At 53.6% G+C, this 23,164-nt stretch overlaps 1 protein-coding gene across 1 annotated transcript; it reads right to left on the bottom strand.

Annotated features, from left to right (window-relative positions):
• Positions 1–744: 744 nt before the first annotated feature.
• LOC142004465 (olfactory receptor 10A4-like) lies at positions 745–21,998 on the bottom strand. Its single transcript, XM_074982109.1, has 3 exons — positions 21,979–21,998; positions 18,429–18,600; positions 745–1,713 (listed from the first exon to the last, which is right to left on the bottom strand). The coding sequence occupies exons 1-3, from the start codon at positions 21,996–21,998 to the stop codon at positions 745–747; spliced, it is 1,161 nt and encodes a 386-aa protein (XP_074838210.1).
• Positions 21,999–23,164: the final 1,166 nt, after the last annotated feature.

Raw genomic sequence — 23,164 nt, 5'->3', positions numbered from 1 at the left:
TTCTTCTCTTTTTATTTTATCTTCTAAACCTGCCCCCTCCCCACTATGACTCACTACGTCAGGCATTTCTCCATCCGACTTCTTGGTGAAGACTGAAACAAAGAGGCCATTAAGCAGCTCTGCCATTTCCAGTTTTCTTGGTATTTTTCCTCCCTCCTCACTGAGCAATGAGCCTACCCAGTCCTTGGCCTGTCTCTTTTTTCTAATACATTGCTGGGGGATCTGGCAGTACAACCGCTCTTGCTTCCTTCTGCAGCACGTCCTCAGTATCAGGATGTCCCCCGCAAACCTTTCCCTGTCAGCATCCCTCATCTCATCATCAGGAGAAAGGGGGTAGTAAGGAAATCAGCTTCACATAGTCTGACCTGGGAAGGACATGGCCGACAGAGGTGGACCTGGAATGAAACCTCTCTTCTTGGAAGCCATGTTTTCCTTTGAGATTTCTAATTTTGAGAGTCGAAAATCAGGATTATACTTTGACTAAACCTATTCCTTTGGGCTTCTTTTTTTCAATGAATTATAAATCTGGGGGAATTGTTCTTCCTTTCGTATTTCAAAAAAATATAGAAATGTAAAATTTGGCAGTGAATTGGCAGCAAGTCTTTTTCCCATTTAACCAACAGGACAAAGTCTTTCAAAACAACAAAAAAACTGAGAGCTGTTGTGAGAAATTCAATAAAATGTTTACAAATTTCCTTTCACCAGGACCCCACCTCAATTTTGACTAACTTAACTTTTCGTGCTCTAGTTTCTCCAGTGGCAATAAAAGGTGCTTTTCTGTAAAGTTTTTCTCAAGGCTCCTTTCACCTCTTTGTTCCTCAGAGCGTAAATTATGGGGTTCAACACTGGAGAGATGATTGTGTTCAATAGGGAAATCAGTAGGTCACTCTGTGTAGTGGAGCCAAATTTGGGTTTCACGTAGGTGATGAGGCCCGTGACATAGGACACAGTCACCACGGTGAGGTGGCAGGAGCAGGTGGAGAAGGCTTTACGCCTTCCCTCCGCCGATGGCAGCTTGAGGATGGTGGAGATAATGCAGATGTAGGACAGGAGTATCAACAGGAAAGGGCACAGGGTGAACAGAACTAACCCCATGAGGCCAACAGCCTTAATCTGAGATGTGTCAGCACATGCCATATTCAGCATGGGTGGGATGTCACAGAAGAAGTGTTGGATGTGGTTGGAGCCACAGAAGGGCAGGCTGAAGATCCACATAATCAGAGGAACTTCCACCAAGATGCCAGCAGCCCATGTAGCCCCCACGAGCAGAGCACACACCCGGCCGCTCATGATGGTTGTGTAGTGCAGGGGGTGACATATGGCCACGTAGCGGTCATAGGCCATGGCTGCAAGGAGGTAGCATTGTGTGAGGCCCATGATGGTGAAAACGTACACCCCCGCTGCACAAGCTGCAATGGAGATGGTCTTTTCCTCCACCAGGAGGTGAGCCAGCAGCTGAGGGACCACACTGCTGGTGAAGCAGATTTCCACGAAAGACAGGTTCACCAGGAAGAAATACATGGGGGTGTGGAGGGAGGGGCTCAGCTTTATCAGCAGGATAATGAGCAGGTTCCCCATGAGGGTGAGCAAGTAGGTGACCAGAAGAACCACAAAAAGAAGAATTTGCAGCTCATTAAGGTACGAGAACCCCACCAGGACGAACACATCAAGGATGGTCTGGTTCCCTCCAGGGTCGCCCTTGGAAGAGGTCATCTGTCGGGGGACAAAGAGACTGGATCTCAGACATATCAGAAAAGTGACTGCAAATTAAAACATTTTTCCTGGTTTCCTTCCTGTTGGGACCCTTCTAACTAACACCAGCTGAAATATCTCTGTAAATTACAGCCGACTGATACGTGCTTGCTCAAGGCCTTAAGCAGAGTCAGGGACATTTGGTTCGTGTGCTAAAGGGGGTGTCTTCTTCTGTCTCTTGCAAGTCAGGTTTCTCCAGGCAACTCACTGTCATTGGGTTGAGATGTTCTTCTGTCCATATGAAGGTGAGTTTTCCGGAGTTCTTCGTTTTCATCTGATGGAAGAGCCGCTTGTCTCTGTCTCTGTGTTTCCAGTCGATGTTGTCTGTTTGTTGCATTTCCAACAGCTCTCGATGGGGCCGTTCTGTGTGAATGGGATGGAGCTGGACCTGACGGGGGTCTAATTCCCTCAGTGAATGTGGCGCTGTGTAAGTTGTGTCACTTCCAGTGGGAAAGTGCATTTCCTGCTCTGCGTCTCTGCTGTCTCGCTGGTCTGAAAGGTGTGGTGAGAAGGAATGGCGCGGTCGGTTGAGCCCATTGTTGTGGATCAGCCTGGTGCAGCCCACGGGTGAAGATAACAGCTGTTTGTTTGAGGTACTCTGGTATGGCCATCCCTGGCCGTTGGGGGGCTCCCCATGGGCCGTGTAAGATATGTCAGTGGGGGTGGAGGCGGGTGGCTGAAGGCTGGGGATGAGGGAGTCTTGGGGTTTGGGATGGTGGAGGAGTAGGGGTGGGTGGTAGAGGAGGGGGAGCAGAAGCTTGGAGGGTTTAGGGACCAGGGCAGTGGGCAGAGGGTGCTGCAGTGAGGGCAGGGGGCTGCAGGGGGGGCCTTGTTGTCTGTGGTGGTTGAGGGTAGGGGGTGGGGGTGCAGAAGTCAGGGAGTTGGGGGGACCAGGGCAGGGGGTGGGAGGTGCTGGGTGGTTGTACACCAGGGAGATGATTATTGACAGGGAAGGGCCTGTGAGGGCAGGGATAGGTCAGGGCAGAGGGTTTGGGGGGTGGGAGGGTCGGGGGTGAGGGCAGGAGCTGGAGGTGCAGATGTCACAGCAGGGTTTGGTGTGGGGGTTCTCAGGGCAAAGGTGGAGGGGGATGGAGTGAGGGGAGGGGGCTCAGGACAGAGGGTTGGGGGGTCGTTAGCGCAGGTGTTTGGGTGGGGGGGTCCTTGCCGGGGTGTGATGTAGTATGTGCAGGGTCTGGGAGGGTTGGGGCAGCTCAGGGCAGCGGGTGGAGGGTGCCAGACGGAGGGTGCAGTGTGGGGGTCAGTGCAGAGTCTGGTGGTGAAAGTGTCACCGCAGCCGAGTTCCCAAATACGATTTCTCAAATGAGGGCACATTCTCCTCTCACTCGTATGTTAATGATACGAATAATCGCACCAGTGCCCGGATTCCCCTGCAGTGACACCTCACACCAGCAAACGGACACTGCGGAGCCGAAACAGGCTGGAAACTGTTTTCCGATGGAGAAGCCCCCTGGAATCTGAAAGCGGTGGGGGACTTTGGCCTTTCTGCAGTGCACAGCGTTATTCTTCCTTCAGTGTTAGTGAACGACCCAAATCGTTCCTGCCTCCCTCACAGCCAGTTCTGCAATACATTGGTTTGTGTCCACATAAGAGACCCAGGGCCAGCTCCATATGTGGTGTAAAGTGTAACAGCACCATGGGTGTAAAGGAGCTGTACTGAAGACAAGAAGCAACGGGCTTAAACTGCAGCAAGGGAGGTTTAGGTCAGATATTGTAGCCAACCAGGCTCGGGCTCCCCAGAAACGAAGCTGCACCCAGAAGGCGAGGGATATATTTGGTTTATTGAAAGCGTGTGACACCCCCGACGGGAACCCCGGAGACGCCGCAGTCACCAGTGGGGGAAAACCCGACGCGTCGGAGCTTCGCTCGGGGAGAGGTTCTGTAACAGGCCTCCTAACACCAGCTGATAAAGCTGATCTCATTCACATAAGATTGCCTAAAATTGCCCACGCATTTCTCATCACTCTCTCGTGGCCTACTGTCAGCGTAGCCTTGAAATCTTGGCAAGCGCGGCTTGTTCTGCAGCAGTTCCCATGGCACTTAGTTTGCAGCTTTTCACCTTGCACAGACTGGGCTGTTTAGATTCTCCTGAGGATTCCCGGAGGGGTGGGACTGCGCTCTCGACCGTTACAATGTCCTCTCGCACCCTACAGGTATTGAGGAAAACTTCCCAGCTGTCAGGGTGGTTAAACGCTGGAATAAATGACCTGGAGGGGCTGTGGAATCTCCATCCCTGGAGATGTTTCAGAGCAGGTGAGAGGGACATGTACCAGGGATGGTCTGTGCAGAGCAGGGGCCTGGACACGAGGATCTCTCGAGGTCCCTTCCAGCTCTAGAATTCTATAATTCTATGAGTCTTCGATTTCCACCACTCGAGGGGCTTCGTCCCATGATGTTAACAAAAGGAATTTTGCAAGAAAGATCGTGTGATGCAGGAGACATTTCCTACAGCTATTTTCCTTCAGGCTCATTTTTTGACAAGAAACTTCATAATCGCGCATGTGACCGTGAGGTGACAGAGCTGAAGTAAAAATGAGACACAATAAAAGATTTTGCCTGCACTTAACTACCTCACTGTGGGGCTCTCACAGGACTGCAGCAAATAACAGTGAGCTCGTAAGCGGGAACCAGAGTGACAGAAGAGACACACTGAGCGGGAACGCCCAGAACTGGAGACTGTGTTCTTCTGACTCTCAATGACACACGCTCTCCAAGAGAGCAAAGAGAGAACATGAAATCACAGGAGCAAAGGAAAGGGTGGGGCTGAGCTACGCCCAGTGCACATCACAGAACCTTTTCAAACAGCTGTGAGTGATATTTTCTAAACATACAGAAGCGGTGAGAATTCTTGTGTCTCTCTTAGGAGCTCCTTTGGGGAACCTTCACTGACAATACAAAGGACTTTCCTCCGCAGTAAATGCAGAGCTGGCCGGGAAATGGACCTTCTGTCCCGTGGGAAATGCCGGTGTGTGTTTTCACCCTGAATCAATATTAAAAGTTGAAGGAGCAAAAACCCAAATTACAGTTCAGAAGACCCCATAGGAACTCAAATGCCGAAGACAAAACAGCCATCAACATCCATGTTTACTCATGGAAAACATCCATATAGATAAATTCTTTTTCCAGAATGGATTTTGGTTTATGTCTATTTCTTGGTTGACATTTGGACAGGCTCCAAATAAATGAAATTATTTCATTATTTGGGATTATTTAATTTGCAGAAGAGAAGTGTGGGGGGGATTTGATAGCAGCCTTCAACTTCCTGAAGGGGGGCTCTAAAGAGGATGGAGAGAGGCTTTTCTCAGTGTGTGATGGATGGCAGAATAAGGAGCAAGGGTCTTAAGTTACAGTGGGGGTAGTCTAAACTGGGATGATTTAGTTGGGGTTGATCCTGCTTTAGGCAGGGGGCTGAGCTCAATGACTTCCTGAGGTCTCTTCCAGCCCTGGCATTCTACAATTTACTCACCACTGAGAATAAGGTCCGGGGAGATTCTCGTCATTGAAAGCTGAGTGATAATTTCAGTTCTCTTCAGGTGACCCAGACAGTCCCTGTAGAAATAGAAGACCATGCAATAAATTAACAAAGCACACATTGTGTAACAAAAGGGCTCAGAGAAATTTAGCTATGAGAGACCACCTCTAAATTAGTGGGCTTCACCTGTGAAGCGTGTGCCGTGGTGATATTTAGGAGTGGATATTCTCATGAGAAGAGATCAAATGGAGCCCACCCAGCCGACTGTGCTCAAATTCACAACCAGCACACACCTTACAAAAGAAAACGAAAAAGCAGCACAGTAGCACTTTAAAGACTAACAAAATAATTTATTAGTGCTCCTGGACTGCTTTTTTGTGTTGATGGGATATAGACTAACACGGCCTTCACTCTGTTACTGTTCAACTTACGAAACAACAGTTACACTCACATTCAGTGGGTAATAACGATGATGAGGAGAAGGAGGAGGGGGAGGAAGGCTGGGGAGCACAGTGGAGAAAAGACGAGAGATGTGAGAAGAAAAAACACCAACATCACCACCACAAAAAGAATCAGGCATGGGGGGGGAGGGGGAGGTGTGGGGCTCATCTGTCACTCTGCTGGGCACTATGGAATGAGGGGAGCAGAACTTCACGTAGTGCCAATGACCCCCACGCCCTGAAATACAGCACTTGGCCTCAGCCAAGAGAGCTACACTAGGTAAATTCTGAAGGAGAGATTCAGACAGACAGACACTCAGGTTCTCCACACACATATATGGAAAATTCAGATGAAGGAACCAGTGAGGTGATTTGGCTCCCGTTGCAGAGTGGGGCACAACACTGAGGGTTGCAGTGGGAGGACGGCTGGGGGCTGAAGGCTCCTTTTCCCTACCTTGTTCAGGATGGGCAGTTCCATCTCCCAGCTGCTGCTGGTGCTGGACGTGCTGAAGGAAACAGGTGTGTTTATTACATTCACTGGCTTCTGGGACCAAGTCCCTCAGGCCAAATTTCTTGCCGTATTCCCCAGAGGAAAAAAACACTGCCTCAGGCTGCAACTAACAAAAGTCACTCAGAGAATCGGTTTCTAGGAAGTTGTATCATCGTCATCCTCATCTGCACCTGTATTTTCTGAATTAAAATCATTCTGAGATTTGCTCTCCTGGTAAATTATTTGACCTGTTTTGCCTACAAGGAGGACTCATTTGTCCCAGGAAGACACCCCAGAGTTAGGGCAGGGACAACCCCCAGGGCTCACGGCTGCAGTTTCCTGAGGCTCAGACTCATGTCTCAGCGCCGTGCTGAGAGCCCAGGAGCTCTGACTCCCACTCCCTCCTGCTCTAACCATTACACCCCACTGCTCTGCCAGAGATGAGAGCAGAACCCAGGAGTCCTCACTCCCAGACCCACTGCCCAGATCATAGGGCCGGATTCCCACTGACCACAGGGGTTGCCAGGGCCACCCCTGCTTGGGCCCTGGCCTTGGACGGGGTAGAGCAATGAAGGCCCACGTCCCCCCTCCCACCACACGCTGGAGAGGGAGGGAACTGGTGGCTTTAAGCCCCACTGTGCGCCCCTGAGTCTGGGGAGAGTGACTGAGGCAGAGATTGTCCAAGTGACCAAGGTGGTTTGGGCACCTGTTATTAACAGGAAATGGAAGCAGGTGCTCAAATCCCCGAGACAGCTCTGAGCTGGCACCTGAGATGTGTGCGGAGCTGCTGCTGCTCTCGGGGCCGGGCGGGGATCTGGGCTCAGATTCTCCTGACTCCTGCGGCTCCATCCCGCGAGCTGGGCGGAAGGACTCAGATGGGGCAGCGAGTGGTCCGGTGGCACCTGAGAGACTGACAGCGACGAACTCAGTGGGCAGAACCCGTTTCCCAGCTGAGACGAGCCCCACTGGGGTTTTGCTCCAAAAGCTGCTCACGTGTGTGTGCGCAGGGCGGATTTCCGAGGGGCGGGGGCAGCGCTCATGCCCCAAACCGCCCCCCTGCCGGAACTCACGCCTCAAACCGACCCATGATTCCTTAGGGGCAGGGAAAGCACTCACGCCCCAACTGTCCCCCCCAAGAACTCACGCCCCAAACTGCCCCCACCCCCCTGATGGAACTCACGCCCCAAACTGCCCCCCCACCCCCCACCGTAACTCACACCCCAAACCGCCCCCACCCCCCTGATGGAACTCACGCCCCAAACTGCCCCCCACCTCCCACCGGAACTCATGGCCCAAACCGCACCCCCTGCACCTGTGTGGTTTCATCCCCCCATCCCTGCAACTCCTGGAGCCATTGGTGCAGCCGGGGTGGTTGGTTGGTGCAGCCGTTGGTGCAGGCGGGGGAGGAAGGGCCACACCCGGCTCTGGGCTGGGGCCAGATACTTGGGGTAGGGGAGGGATCGTGGGTGTGGCTCTACTCAGCCCCGCCCCCTCTAGGCCCCACCCCCACGGCCGTGCTGGGAGCACAGGGGTGTGTGTGTGTGAGTGTGTGTGTGTAAGTATGTATGTGTGTTTTTCCCTGCATGTGCATGTGCCGAAGTGGCTCATTCGCATCCCCCTGCCGAAATGCAGGGCCGAGTGCAGCCACGGCCAAAGGGAATCATCTGGGGGAAGTTCTCTGGCCAGTGCTCTGTACGGGATCCAGCCCCACCATGGAAATTGTCCTTTCTGGCCTTGGGAGCTGCGAACGCTCCTGTAACACACCCCAGAGAGACGTGTTATCTACCCGCAAAGTGTTCTCGTCCGCAGCTCAGCTTGCTGGGGTGGGTTCAGGCCCCGCCAGCTGAGATTCTCCAGACGGGATCACCTCACAGCCCCGTCTTGTCCTCAGACTGTAGGAGTCCAGGCAAAGATCACGCAGGAGAGAGCAACCCACTGTCCTTGCCCTCTGGCAATGTACTGTTTAACCAACCATTCACTTGGAGTGGGATTCCAAGTGCGACGCCGAATGACGTCTCAGTGCCCTTTCAGCCTCTCATTCCACAGGGTTTGTTGGAAAATCTCAGCTGGAAAGAACCACGAATGTCTCTCCAAAGAGGACAGATATTAATGAATATGCTGGAGTGTTTAACTAGCACGGCCTTTGGTGGTGTTCGTTAGCTGACGAGTCACTCTATGCACAGACATTCCCACAGCTACTCTACATATGTTCATTCCTACTCAGTAGAAACTTATTGGGTGTTAAACGGAGGAACGATGACAAACAGGTCAGACTCCACTGGAAGTCGTGTATTCTCAGACCATTGACCTCACACAGGTCTTAGGCCTGGAGCTGTAGTCAGGGCATTTCTCACTGTGCATTGGGAAAGGTGCCAAAGCCACCAAATTGCCATTCATCCTTTATCAGCGCCGAGACAGCAGCAAAAGCCCCTGGATCCACCTCAGTAAAGCCCGGGGAACGTTCCCAGCCCTTGAGCCAACCCGTCTGCAGTAACTGGGCAATCTGGGATTTCAACACACACAGAAATATTTCAGTGGATGAAACTTTGCCATCCCTCATGTATCCCATTGGGGTGGATGGGTTTAATGAGGCCTTCTGGGAATTAATTAACAGCAACATTAATTGTGTCATGTCCCCTGAAAACAGGGCAAGTTGCAGTGAGTTTTCAGTGGGACATGAAACAATTAACGTTGCTGTTAATTAATTCCCAGGGCCTCATTAAAACCATCCCCCCCCCATGGGATACATGGGACAAACTCCCTGGTGTAACTCCCCTCTTTGCAGGGCGGTGACACCAGGGCTGGGCCTGAACCAACATGTTCCAAAACATCTGGTGTCTGACTCTCCGTTGCTTTTCGGTAGTTCCATGTGGATGTTCTCAGGTACCTCTGGTCGTTCCAGGGACGGGGATGTGCATTGAATTATGTGGGAAAGGATTTTTGTGGAGCAACCCACTCACCTCACCTAATGTCCTGCTACAACGCCCTGGTTGCACGGGAGAACAGAGGAGGCCGAAGCCGCTAAAGTTTCTCCCCGTCACTCATTAAACCTCCTCCACTGACTTCCCTTCCTCTGAAATAAAGAAAAGCCAAACCACCTTGCCCCTTGTCTAACTCCCCCTCCTTCTCCTCCCTGCTGCGTTGAGTGCTGGACGAGGCCGCACCCCCAGAATCTCAGCAGCCGGAGGGAAGCAAAGGCCTTTTCTCCCTGCTTCTCTCCCCCAAAGGTGGGTCCAGATTTCTGGGGGCTCCAGGTGGCTGTTCACGTCCTACCCGAACGCGACACCCTAAAGCTCCTGCTCTCCGTCTTCCACACAGTCTGGGCTCCCCGGTGGATCTCATCACCTACAGCCTGAGAATCCAGGCTGAGCGCTGCCCCCCTGAGCGCCCCCACCCTCCCTCTCTGCCCCGAGGCCAGGCTGCCCGCGCTGCACAGACGCAGGGGTACAGCTGAGGTCTCTGGCAGCAGCTTCCTTTGGGCCAAGAGCTGATTTGTGATTCGTACATTTAACTCAAGGGACGAAACACTTTCTGCACAGACCCATCACACTTGTGCAGGGCTCACAGGCTTGGCAGACCCCCAACCCCTTTCTCGTCTGGCACCTGCTGGTTAGACCCCTGAGGGGTGGGGGGTGGATCACCCAGCATCCTTATCCCCCACCTGAAGAGTCCAGGCTGCAGTGGGGCCAGACCCCACACCAGTGAGGTGAGCCGGGGGCAGGCCCATCTCCAGGGGGGCAGCAGAACTGAGGCCATCCCAGGTCCCCCCAGCCCCAGCTCCGAGGGAGAGCGGTTGGCCCCAGCCGCGTGGTGCTCCAGGGGGTAGCCAGCTGTTGTGATGGAGTGGGGGATACCTGTGTGTGTGTGAGTGGCTCACAGAGGGTGTGGGGCTCCTGCTGAGGGTAACCCTGACAACCAGGTAACACCTTTGTACTGCAGACAAAGGAGGAGGTGGAGCCTGAGGGGTTTGAATTGGAACTGGGAGTTGGAAGCAGTTAGTCTGGGCTGGGAGAGAGAGAGAGACAAAGGAGGGGGCCAGGCCCCAGCTCTGGGGGCCCCTCGGGGCCTCCTCTCCCCAACATGGATGGGACTGGCTATCTCTGCCTGCTGTACTGACTCCTCTGTATGATGCTGTGTCCTGTCGGCTAATAAACCTGCTGTTTTCCTGCTGAGTGAGAGACTCTTCTGCCTGCGGACAGGGTGCAGAGCTTGGGGGACCCCAGAACCCCATCACACTGGTGTCAGGAGTGGGATGTTCTGCACCCCGAGGATGGAGCATCCAGCAGTAAGTGACCGGGGCCCTGGAAGAAGTGGGGCCTGCGAGACCCAGGTGTGCTGACGGGCAGTGAGGTGCAGTTTCCCAAGGCGGAGGGGCCTGCGGCCGAACCCAAGCAACTGTGGTCGTGGTTCTCGAGAGGGGGTGTCACACCCGAGGAGGGGTTACCCCTGGGAATCTGTTGGAGTCGGTCCCAGAAGGTGGAGGGGCCGAGAGCCCAACCCCCAGGAACAAGTGACCCCTGAGGAGGCTGACGCTGAATGAGTTCTTCCCAAGACAGGGTGCTCATGGTCCCTGAGAGCGGGTGTCACACTGAAGAAGGGGTTCCGCTGGGAGTCTGTTGGAGTCGGTCCCAGAGGGCAGAGGGGCCTACGGCCTAACCCCGGGCAGCTTGTGACCCGCAAGAAGCCTGGCACACTGAAGGGATTCTTCCAGGAATCGTGGGGTGCAGAGGGCATCAGCCTGAGAGCCTGCAACCACGCTGAGCAACTCCGCTGTGAAGTGGCAGCACCTGGAAACCGAATCGAGATTAAAGAAGCTGGACAAGGCAGCGTGGATGTGCAGTGGCGGAGCTGAGGGCTGGGGAGAATCCTGCAGAGGTGAGCCCGGATCGGGGCAGGGAACCCTGGACTGCCTGGAGTTCTGAACCGAGTGGCCTGCCACAGCTCAAGGAGGGAAGGAGCGATTGCAGCCCATCATCTACTAGTGGCCAAGACAGACCTGCGAAGAGTTTTCCAGGCCTGGGCCAAGGAAGGTCCCTGTGTGTCTGTGCAGGAAAGCAGCTGATCCACTGGGAATGGCAAGTTGTCTGTGAGAGAAGCTGCTTCACCTTCTGTGTGTGTGTGGAGACCAGCCGGGGGGCTGGGACAAAGGAGAGAGTGTCTCCCATTGTCTGTCTGTGTTGAACAGCAGCAGCAGCCTGGGGAGAGAGCAGAGCCTGCGTTTGGAAAAGGTGCCAATGAGGACACTAGCCCATTGTCTGAGGAGGATTCCTCAGCCTCGGGTGGCTGGAGAAGGATCCACCAGAAAAGAGCATTCCAGGTGTGTCTCTGAATCCAGCCATGGGGGCTGGAGCAGAGGGAATGGCTCTGGGATGAGCAGTGGTATCCCTGCTAAGGACACTGGTCCTTGGTGCAAGAAAAGTGCTTCTGCTTCTGGGGAAGTGAATCCTTTGCCTGAGCCTGTGGGGGCTCGAGATGGAGCCAGGATCCCAGAGCTGGATCTGAGGGCAGCTGAAGCCCAGATGGGAAGTGGGCCTACCTCTGTGTCTCTCAGGGGGGATGATGCTTTAACTTGGTCTAATCCAGTTAGTATCATCAGGGAATCCCAGAGACCAGACGATTCTGGTACTTGTTCTTTGCCTGATGCTGAGGTGTTACTGGGAGGGGGTGAGAGGACTCTGTCCTACCAGAGTCATCCTCTCACCAGGACACAAGAACAGATGGGCAATGGAGTTACGCTGACTGATGAAGATAAAGGAGCTGGTAGCAGAAGGGAGGAAAGGGACCCTGACCTTCTGTCCGGTGGTACTGGCTGTCTACCTGGAGGGGGATTACGTGGGAATCTGCCTAACGGGCCAGAAGTGATCCTGGGTGTAGGTGAAACCCAGGAGCTGGTTGTGGCTCAAGGGAGCAGTGCCCCTGTGGAGCAAGACAGGGGTGAGTTGTTGTTTGGGGGAGCTCTTGAGGAAGAGAATTTCCCTGAAACTTTTCCTGACCCATCTGTGGGGACTGCAGAAAATGGGAGTAAGGTGAAGGAGAGTGAACAGGAAAGGTGCTTGTCTGTAAGCACCAGAGCAACCCTTTGCCTGGGGAGAAGTTTGTTTCAGCTCCTGATGGCCAGGACCTGCCTGAGTGTGAAACCACTGGCTGTGCTCTGGAAGGGTCCAAAGCAGGCAGTGTGAAAGTTTCTGAGGAATTGGAAGTTGGTGCAAGTAAAGTGAAAACTATCAGGGAATGTGAGCAGCCCTGTGAGAACCAAGTGAAACGGCTGCACAGTCAATCTCTGTAGGATGCAGGAGAGGGCCAGCAATTCCCCATCTCCAGATGGTGGAAACACTTATATTCTCACACTGGACTCCAATTCTGATTCCATGGGGAGACAGTAGTTGGAGGTGGAAGGACAAAGGAGCTTTGGGCCTGGTGGGCCGATTAGGGATAAACAGGGATTCCTCCATGTGGATTCTGCGTCTGAGACTCACAAAACAACTTTTAGAAACCAGTTTGGTTTGCAAATTTCCAGGCTGGCTGGGAGCGGGAAGTCTCCCTGAGATCATCAACGGCCCAGCTCTTGTTAGAAGGGAGGGCACAGCCAGAGAGATCAAATTTCCACCCCAGGGAGCAAGAGAGAAGATTAGAACTTGATGGTGCTAAGAAAGGCCTCAGCCATTTATCCCCAAAATACCAGATTCTCAAGGATGTTGCACAAAGGTTGTGGTCTACCAAAGAGCAACGTAAATGTACAGTTGCAATGGGTTTGTTCTGTTACTCACGCTGACTGCTGTAACCAAGGGGTGCTGCTACCAAAAGCTGTAGAATTGTACCATGCACTGAAGGTTTGGAAAGAGCCATGTAACATGATGACATTGATGTAGAAGCATGAGTTGTATGTTGAAGGAGTCTGTAACTCTGAAATGTCACCATTGTTCCCTGTAACTAGTCTTGCAACCTCTCACATGAGGAGGAACATTCCAAACCTATTGTGTGGCATGGAAGGGGAAACTGAGGCACTCAACCATTTTGGTGGTCTGGCTAAATGCCAAGGGTGGAAGCATTTGTACCTTCTTTTACTGGACTGTAACTGAATTCCAAACATTGGCCGGAGCAGCTGTATGGGCTGGTGGTCAGACAGGGCAGGGCCCAGACCAGAAAAGAACTATTTGATCTGTTGGTGCTGCAGCATCTGTATGGGCTCTGCCTGCCCGATTTGAGAACGTGGCTGATGGACCAGAGACAGAAGCAGGGAGACCGACCAACCTGAGGGAACTAAAGGGACTTGCCCGGCTGCATCACATGAAAAGGGCCAATACCAAGCTCCTGAGTTGGAGCCTCCCCCAGCAGGATTACGACATGGAGGTGGTGCACATCAAGGGGAGCACTGAGGGTGCAGCCGATGCCCAATCAGGAGGGGAGGGCCCCAAACTTCCCCAGGTCACTGGCTGAGTGACCCCGCTCAGTTCGGTCTGGAAGGGGGGAGAGATGTGATGGAGTGGGGGATACCTGTGTGTGTGTGAGTGGCTCACAGAGGGTGTGGGGCTCCTGCTGAGGGTAACCCTGACAACCAGGTAACACCTTTGTACTGTAGACAAAGGAGGAGGTGGAGCCTGAGGGGTTTGAATTGGAACTGGGAGTTGGAAGCAGTTAGTCTGGGCTGAGGGAGAGAGAGACAAAGGAGGGGGCCAGGCCCCAGCTCTGGGGGCCCCTCGGGGCCTCCTCTCCTCAACATGGATTGGACTGGCTGTCTCTGCCTGCTGCACTGACTCCTCTGTACGATGCTGTGTCCTGTCGGCTAATAAACCCACTGTTTTCCTGCTGAGTGAGAGACTCTCCTGCCTGCGGACGGGGTGCAGAACTTGGGGGACCCCAGAACCCCATCACAGGGACACTCTATCAAAAGCTTTGCTAAAGTCAAGGTATACCACATCCACTGACTTCCCCATGTCCACAGGGCCAGTTACTTCATCATAAAAGCTAATCAGATTGGTCAGGCACGACTTGCCTTGGTGAATCCATGTTGACTGCTCTTGATCACTTTCCCCTCTTCCAAGTGCTTCAAAATGGATTCCTTGCGGATCCCCTCCATGATTTTTCCAGGGACTGAGGTAAGGGTGACCGGTCGAGAGTTCCCTGGATTGTCCTTCTTTCCTTTCATAAAGGTGGGCACTATGTTTGCATTTTTCTAATTGTCTGGGACCTCTCCTGAGCTCCACGAGTTTTCGAATATAATGGCCAAAGGCTCTGCAATGACATCTGCCAATTCGCTCAGTGCCCTCGGATGCGTTAGATCTGGAGCCAGGGATTTGTGTGCGTCTAGACAGGCTGGCTTCTGGGACCAATTCTGTTTCCCCCCCACCCACGCTCACTCTTTCCTCACTCACACAAGGGAAAGCTCACGTCAGAGAAAGCCATTTCTTTGACAAAGGAACCGCCCGGATCTCCCACACACTTACGGGATCTATGAACAATTTCTTATCAGCTCATTATAATCCGTATCGACCCAGAAGCTGCCCCCGAACAGCTTTTGGAAAGTTAAAGCCCTGAAACCCAGCAGCGCCTGGACTGAGTGGAGGTTTTGTACCACAGGGAGGCCGGGGGCACTTACTGGGGTGGTAAAGGCAGTGGTGCTACAGTGGTGGCTACTCCCAGGGGCTGAGGCTGGGCAGGCTGTCCCTGGGCTCCAGGTAATATACACACACCTGGAGGAGAACATGTCAATCTCCCTGGACACTCAGGAGCAGATTTAACAATAGCCGTCCTACAGCGAGGGGAAAAATCCAACAATAAGCTGCAAAGAGAAATTTCAGAGCTGCATTTCATTTGCAAATTTGACACCATCAACCAAGGGCTGAACAGAGACTGGGAGTGGCTGGCCCATTACAGAAGCAGTTTCTCTGCTGTTGATCTCACACCTCCACATTAGCTACTGACAATAGACCACTTGACTGAACTCACTTGATTTCTCCTCTCTTAATGTTCACAACTCCACATTAACTGCCGATGATTGGCCACCTCCACCCTGACTGAATAGACCTTGTCAGCTCTGACCCTCCCTTTACTGAGCCTCCCTCTTTAAACCCTCCTCCTAACACCTCCCCCCCAACTCATGCATCTGATGCAGCGGGTCTTTGCCCACGAAGGCTCATGCTCCAAAATATCTGTTAGTCTATAAGGTGCCACAGGACTTCTTGTTGTTTTTGAAGAGACAGACGAACTCAGTACCTCTCTGAGACTTGAATCTGGTGTGAAACCGCAGGCCCCAACTAGCACCTGAGGAATCTCCTCAGAGTTGAGCTTGTGTAACCCGAACACCTCCTAGGTGTGTTTGACTGTCCCTCTGGAGGCACCTAAACCGCTCAGGCTTCATCTACCCTCGAGAGTTTTGTTGAGGTTTGGTTGACAAAACTCATGTTGCAGCTACACACAAAATACATTCTGTCAACAGAAACTGTTGACAAAAAAGCTGTGTACGTGCTCCAGGGGGCCCTGTTGTCAGCAGAGCAGATCAAAAGATCCAGCCGCTTTTCTGTATAGATACGATCTGTCGACAGAAGTTTTGTGGGATCATCTCTTCGGACAGCAATGCCCGTGGGCAGATGCAGCTAGTGCAGGCGTAACCCCACAGAACTAGAGAATGAGTCTCTGCACAGCCCTGGCTTTGAGCTCACGCTGCGGTCCTGGGTTCAAGTCCCCCTGTCAGTGGTTACACTTGCTCATTGGCTTCTGCATCTGACAGGTGCTAAATGTACACAAGCCCTGGGATGGGATGGGAATGCTGGGCCAAAGAACCATCAACAGCAGGGTGGGGGGAGTCCCTGCAACTGGGCCTGGCTGAATTCTGATGTCTTTGTAGTGGGGGACTGCCTGGAGCCCCGGTCACCGCCACAAGCCCAGTCATGCTGGGACCTCAAACAAGGCTCGGGAAGCTCACGTTTAAGGAGCAAAACTTTCAAAAGCATCCACAGGAGTCAGGAACCTAAAGAGAAGAATTTATAAGCATTTAGGCTCCTGAATCCCCTTAACTTCAGGTGCCCAGGGCCGAGGGACTCAAAGGCACAGAGGTGAAAGTTATGGGAGCCGGGAGCCTAAAGAGCAGTGAGGGTCTGGACCTGACACACTTCCAGAAATGGCCAAAGGCACAGAGCTGCTTCTTTTGGCCCCCAAATCCCTATGAAAATCTGGTTTTCACTATCAATAAGACTTTGGCTCACAAGTGCCTAAGTCCCTTAGGGCCAGGCTTCCCGAGGTATTTAGAAGCATGTATTGTCTGGTCCAAGAGCCCTTTGAAAGCCAACAGGGCATCGGCCTACAGGGAAACTGTCACAGATGCAAGGGAAGGTGCAATTTTCGACTGACTAAGCTGCTTGAGGGCAGCTCTGGGTGTGGGACGCTTACAGCTGGGCCTGGTGAGCGTCAGTACCAGCAACTCGCTTCCCAGCAGCAGGGCTCAGCCCCTGCCGACAGGCAGCGCAGGAGACACCCGGCTTGAGAACTTGGTGGGGTGATTTACGGCAGTTCTGAGACCTCGTCATGGCAAATGGCATTTCAAAGGCTCTGAAGCGGCAACACTTTGAATCTCAGCATCTACTGACATTAAATAACTCCTAGACTCACCTGGGAGGAGCCGTTTTCAGGGCAGCACCACCTCACTGCCACGGGCAGCCCCAGTGAGCTCCTGTGACCTGCCAGCCCCCTGCCTTGAGCTCCACCCCCTGCCATGAGCCCCCCAGATCTCCCAGCTCCCAACCCTGATTCCTACCTCCATCACCCCCTGCCCTGGTGCCTGCATCCCCACACTCAGTCCTCCCCACACCTCCCTGCCCCCTCCACACCGAGCCCTGACTCCTGCTCACCCAAACGCCCTCACAAAGTTACGGGCCTGAGCGATGCCGGGTGCATCCCAACACATCCGCAACTGTGAATGCTGCGCAGGCCAGGAGTGTATCAGCCCTGGAGTCTCCCGCGCTGGAGGTTTTCAGGAGCTGGTTGGACAAACACCTGTCAGGGAGCGTCTGGATAATCGTTAGCCCTGCTGTGAGTGCAGGGGGCCGGCGCTAAGTGGCCTCGTGAGGTCCCTCCCAGGAAATATTTTCAGAGGGAGGAATGCGTAGGAATAGCGCCTGAAGGAGAACAAATGTATTTAGGACATATCGACCCACGTGCTTCGGGGCACAAGGAAACAAGGGTCAGGAATATTTCCCTCCTGGTCTCTAGCATGGATGGAACTGACCCAAAATGACCATGAGCCTCGGCTGAGCTCACGGCCCCTTTGTGCCAGGCGTCATAGGGTCACATGATGGGAGTCAGAGCCTGCACTGGAGAGCTCCGGGCTTCTGTGCACATCTCTCCTTGAATTTCAGTGGCATCTGGGCCTCTCAGGTCGTGGAACATCTCAGGTGAAATAGACAAGTTGGCCAAACACCTGGAGAGAGATTCATTGTTATTGCTAAGATGGCGACGCCTCCGAAACCAGTGTTATCACTGAGCGCCACAGCACAGACCAACTGCCCCATGGTCCAACAGGCGTTTCATTGCAAGTGTGATGTAGTGGGGGGATACGTGTGTGTATACAGGGGGGCACTCACGGGGGGGGGCTCCTGCTGAGGGTAACTGAGGCAACCAGGAGACACCTCTGGGCTGCAGACAAAGCGGGAGGTGGAGCCTGAGGGGTTTGAATCGGAACTGGGAGCCTCCTCTCCCCAGCATGGATTGGACTGGCTGTCCCTGCCTGCTGTACTGACACTTCTGTACGATGCTGTGTCCTGCTGGCTAATAAACCCGCTGCTCTCCTGCTGAGTGAGAGTCACTCCTGCCTGGGAAGATGAATTCCTTGGGTTTGGTGTGGTTCTCCTCCTGGCTTGGCTTTCAAGCTCTTTCTTTTGGCACTTCGGTCCATTTTTTTCAGCCAATGAGGGCAAAAGTCCCATTTAAAAAAAAATCTAGATGTGTTTCAAAATGTGCTTTTGTTTCAGGTAGCTAGATAGAGAGCTAGATAGACAGATTTCGTCTGTTACAGTACTGGTCCTTCCATAACCCAAAGGATTATTTAGCTCCATATTGATGGAGAAGGTTCGTTTTAGAAACATTGAGCTAATGGTTCTTCCCAAGGCCTCTTTCACCTGCGTGTTCCTCAGGCAGTAGATGAAGGGATTCAGCACAGGGATAACAAGGGTATAAACGCAGACACCTCTTTGCTCTGGGAAAGAGATACTTGGGTATTGGTCTGGGCGAACATGAAGGTAGGAGACCCATAAAATACACTCACAGCCACCACGTGGAAGGTGCAGGTGGGGAAGGCTCCGCCTCTGCCCTCGGCAGAGCCAATCCTGAGGACGGTGGAGCTGGTGTAGGCGGAGGAGATGAGAATGGCTGTGGAGGTGCTCACGAGGATGAGGCCAGATGAGGTGAACAGCACCAGCTCATTGGTGTCTGTGTTGCTGCAGGGGGGAGTTCGCAGGGGTGGAAGGCCACAGGCAAAGAGATCCCTCTCGCTGGACCACAGAAACACAGGGTGAAGGGGAAGACTGGCTGCACTGTGCAGTTTATGACCCCACAAAGAGAGGAGCCCAGCAGCAGCTCAACACAAACCTGCTTGGACCTGGCGATGGGACAGAGCGGGCGGCAGATGGCAGTGCACCAGTCGCAGGCCATGGCTGCCAGGATGCAGGTCTCTGCGGCGACACAGACCCTGAAGAAGAAGAATTGGGGGGTGCATCCGCTGGAGGAAATGGGTTTGCTGCCTGCTAGGAACGGCGCCGTGGCTTTGGGGTGATGGTGGAGGAGTAGCAAAGGTCTAAGGATGGCAGACGGATGAGGAAGAAGTGCGGGAGGGGGGCGCGGGAGGGATGACTTCAATGAGGAAGGCCACAATGGCGCTTCCCAGCCTGGTTACTGTGTAAATCACCAAAAATGCCACCAAAGGGCCGAACTTTGGCCCTGGACCACTTGCAGCCCCAGCAGGGGGAGTTTTGTCAGCGCTGTGCAGTTTCTGCCTTTTGCTGGCTCCATTTCCTTGGGAAGCTCTCTGGCCACGTGCCCTGTGGTGCCACCAGAGCCCCCCGCTTTCGGTACCCCTGTCACAATCTGCTCTGCTGCTGTCCGTGGGACCACCAATGTCAGCAACTGCTGAACAAGGCCATTAAGGGGTCACGTGCTGGTGACTTTCCATTGCTGCCTGGTGCCCCTGAAGTCAGGGTCAGTTCTGTGGCTGGTTTCCGTGGGAAGAACAGACCTTAGCGCAAACCGAATGTGGACACTGACTCTTGTCCTCACATCTGCCAGCTCCACGCCCTGGTCCCTGAGCCAAGAGACCAGCTCTCATGGCCAGCTCACGCAGCCACTGCAGTCGACAGGAGACCGTCCCCCGACTTGGAAGGATGTGGGTCAGGCCCTCGATGTCTCAGAAGGGGCCAGGCAAATGTCCACCGAAGTCCATGGCTCAATGGAGGTCAGAGCATCCAGACCAGCTTGATGTCTGGCTCCACTGAGGCCCCTGAAGCTGCAGTGATTTACCCAGCTAGGATCAGGGCCCCCCCCCCGACCCCCAGTCCCTCTCCCCCTCCGATCCCAGTTCCTCTCTGCCCCCGACCCCCACTTCCTCTCTGCCTCGACCTCCAGTTCCTCTCCGTCCCCCAACCCCAGATCCTCTCCATCGCTCATCCCCAGTTTCTCTCCGCCCCCACGACCAGTTCTTCTCTGCCCCGACCCCCACTTCCTCTCCGCCTCGACCCCCACTTCCTCTCCGCCCCCCAACCCCAGTTCCTCTCCACCCCCCAACCCCAGTTCCTCTCTGCACCCAATCCCCACTCTCCACCCCACACCCCCAATTCCTCTCCATCCACCGACCCCCAGTTCCTCTCCATCCTCCACCCCCACTTCCTCTCTGCCCTGACCCCCAATTCCCCTCCACCCCCCAACTCCAGTTCCCCTCCATCACTCACCCCCAGTTCCTCTCTGCCCCCACGCCCAGTTCCTCTCTGCCCAGACCCCTAGTTCCTCTCCGCCCCCAAGTCCAGTTCCTCTCCACCCCAACCCTCAGTTTCTCTCCGCCCGCAACCCCACTTCCTCTCCACCCCCTCGACCCCACTTCCTCTCCATCCACCGTCCCCCAGTTCCTCTCCACCCCCGACCCGAATTCCTCTCTGTACACCGACCACCAGTTCCTCAGCCCCAGGGCAGGATCAGCCCCCCATCTCAGCCCCAGGGGAGGATCAGCTCCTGCCTTGGCCCCAGAGCAGGGTCAGCCCCTGCCTCAGCCCCAGGGCAGGATAAGGCCCATGGCAGGATCACCTATCTCCTCAGCCCCATGGCAGGATCAGCTCCCTCCTCAGCCCCAGGGCAGGATCAGCCCCCGCCTCAGCCCCAGGGTAGGATCAGCCCCTCCCTCAGCCCCAGGGCAGGATCAGGTCCTGTCTCTGACATCAGAACACCCCAGAGCCTGCGGGACTCCCTGCTACAGGAGGGGCTGGGTGGGGAGAGGGGGGCAGTGGGGAGTGGGAGGGGCTGGGGGGCACCACATTTATCCCTCTTCCTTGCAGCTCTCTGCTTGAGACCCGCTCCCCTGGCCCCTGGGAGCTTTCTCTTTTCTGAGCGAAAGGAGCCCAGGTCTGGCCGGCTCCCCCACAGCTCATGTTCTCTGCACCTTCCACCAGCCTTGGGCTCTTCTCCGCACCTGCTCCCCCTTCTCCACAGCCTCCTGCAAATGTGGGGCCAGCCCTGGGCACCAGCCCCACGGAGGCTGCTCAGCGCAGAGCGGGGGGAAGGAATTGCTGCTCCTGGCTGGCTCCCAACACCCGGCAGTGCCGCCCACAAGCAGGTTGGCGCTTCTGGCAACAGTCTCACCCTGTTGACTCCTCTGGAGCTTGTGCTCCGCTCTGAGCCCAGATCCCTTTCTGCAGGACCCCTCCCTCGACAGCCACTTCCCCGGCTGGGTGTGACACGGATTGGCCCTTCCTCAGGGGAGCACTTTGCACTTGGCCTTATTCAGCTTCACCCCATTGACCTCAGGCCGTTTCTCCAGTGTGCCCAGATCATTCTGAGTTACGACCCTGTTCTCCCTCCCAGCTTGGTATCACCGACAGACGTAAGCAGCGCACTCTCCATGCCCAGATCCACATCGCCGAAGATACTGAGCAGAGCCTGTCCCAAAACAGACCCCTGCAGAGCCCCCCTTGTTCTGCCCTTCCAGCAGGGCTGTGACCCATTAATAACGACTCTCTGAGAATGGCTGTACAGCCAGTTATGCACCCACCTTACAGCAGCCCCATCTCAGTTGTATTTGCCTAGTATATTGATAAAAGGATATGCCAGACGATATCAAATGACTTACTAAAGCATAGGTACACCACATCCACCCTTTCTCCCTTGTCCACAAGCCTTGTTATCCTATCACAGAAAACTATCGGATTGGTTGGACATGATTTGTACTTTACATATCCATGCTGGCTGTTACCCAGCCTCTTATTTCCTTTCAGATGTTTCCAGATGAATTCCTTAATTATTTGCTCCATTATCTTTCCTGGCACAGAAGTTAAACTAACTGGTCTGTAACTTCCTGAGTTGTTTTTATTTCCCTTTTTTGTCAATGAGAACATTTTTGCCCTTTTCCAGTCTTCTGGAATCTCTCCAGACTTCCAGGACTTTTCAACCATGAAAGCGAAAGGCTCAGATACCTCCCCTTTGAGCTCCACCAATACTCTAGGAGGCATTTCATCAGGTCCTGGTGACCTGCAGACATGGAACATTTCTAGGTTATTTTTGCCTTCTTCTTTTTTTATTTTATTTTCTAAACCTGCCCCCTCCCCACTGGGACTCACCACGTCAGGCATTTCTCCATCCGACTTCTTGGTGAAGACCAAAATAAAGAGGTCATTAAGCAGCTCTGCCATTTCCAGTTTTCTTGGTATTGTCCCTCCCTCTTCACTGATCAATGAGCCTACCCTATCCTTGGCCTTCCTCTTGTTTCTAATACACTGCTGGTGCTACAGCCGACCCATTCTTACCTCCTTCTGTGTCACACGTCCTCAGCATCGGATGTCCCCCCAAACCTTTCCCTGTCAGCACCCCACATCTCATCGTCAGGAGCAAGGGGGTAGTAAGGAAAACAGCTTCACATAATCTGACCTGGGAAGGACATAGCTGGCGGAGATGTACCTGCTATGAAATATCTTGCCTTGGAAGTTTGTTTTCCTTTGAGATTTCCAGTTTTGACGGTCAAAAATCAGGACCATACTTTAACTAAACCTATTCCTCTGGGCTTTCTTTTTTTCCACAAATAATTAATCCAGGGAAATTGTTCTACCTTTCGTATTTTAAAAAAATATAGAAATTTAAAATTTTGGGGTAAATTGGCAACAAGAGTTTCACTTCCCAATTTCCCTTCACCGGGACCCCCAGCCTAATTTTGACTAACTCAACTTTTCATGCTCTAATTTCTCCAGTGGTGTGAAAAGCTGCTCTTCTGTAAAGTTTTTCTCAAGGCTCCTTTCACCTCTTTGTTCCTCAGAGTGTAAATTATGGGGTTCAACACTGGAGAGACAATTGTGTTCAACAGGGAAATCAATAGGTCACTCTCTGTAGTGGAGCCAAAGTTGGGCACCAGGTAGGTGATGAGGGCCGTTCCATAGGACACAGTCACCACCATGAGGTGGGAAGAGCAGGTAGAGAAGGCTTTACGCCTTCCCTCCGCCGATGGCAGCTTTACGATGGTGGAAATAATGCGGACGTAGGACAGGAGTATCAACAGGAAAGGGCACATGATGAACAGAACTGTTACCATGAGACCTACAATCTTAATCTGTGACGTGTCGGCACATGCCATACTCAGTACTGGTGGGAAGTCGCAAAAGAAGTGGTGGATGCGGTTGGAGCCACACAAGGGCAGGCTGAAGATCCACATGGTCAGAGGAACTTCCACCGAGATGCCAGCAGCCCATGAAGCCCCCGACAGCATAGCACACACCCGGCCGCTCATGATGGTCGTGTAGTGCAGGGGGTGACATA

This window comes from Carettochelys insculpta, chromosome 32 (assembly GCF_033958435.1).
Source record: "Carettochelys insculpta isolate YL-2023 chromosome 32, ASM3395843v1, whole genome shotgun sequence".
Taxonomy (NCBI): Eukaryota; Metazoa; Chordata; order Testudines; family Carettochelyidae; genus Carettochelys; species Carettochelys insculpta.
Note: the sequence above shows the minus strand (reverse complement) of the source record. Positions and strands in the feature narration are given on the sequence as shown.

Excerpts from the sequence above, each read along its gene's own strand:
- LOC142004465 (XM_074982109.1), bottom strand. The coding sequence starts at position 21,998 with ATGGAGAAATGCCTGACGTG. Across the intron at positions 18,601-21,978 it reads ATGGAGAAATGCCTGACGTG|CAACACAGACACCAATGAGC; the intron begins GTGAGTCCCAGT and ends TCCCCCCTGCAG. Across the intron at positions 1,714-18,428 it reads GCACCTTCCACGTGGTGGCT|ATGACCTCTTCCAAGGGCGA; the intron begins GTGAGTGTATTT and ends GTCCCCCGACAG.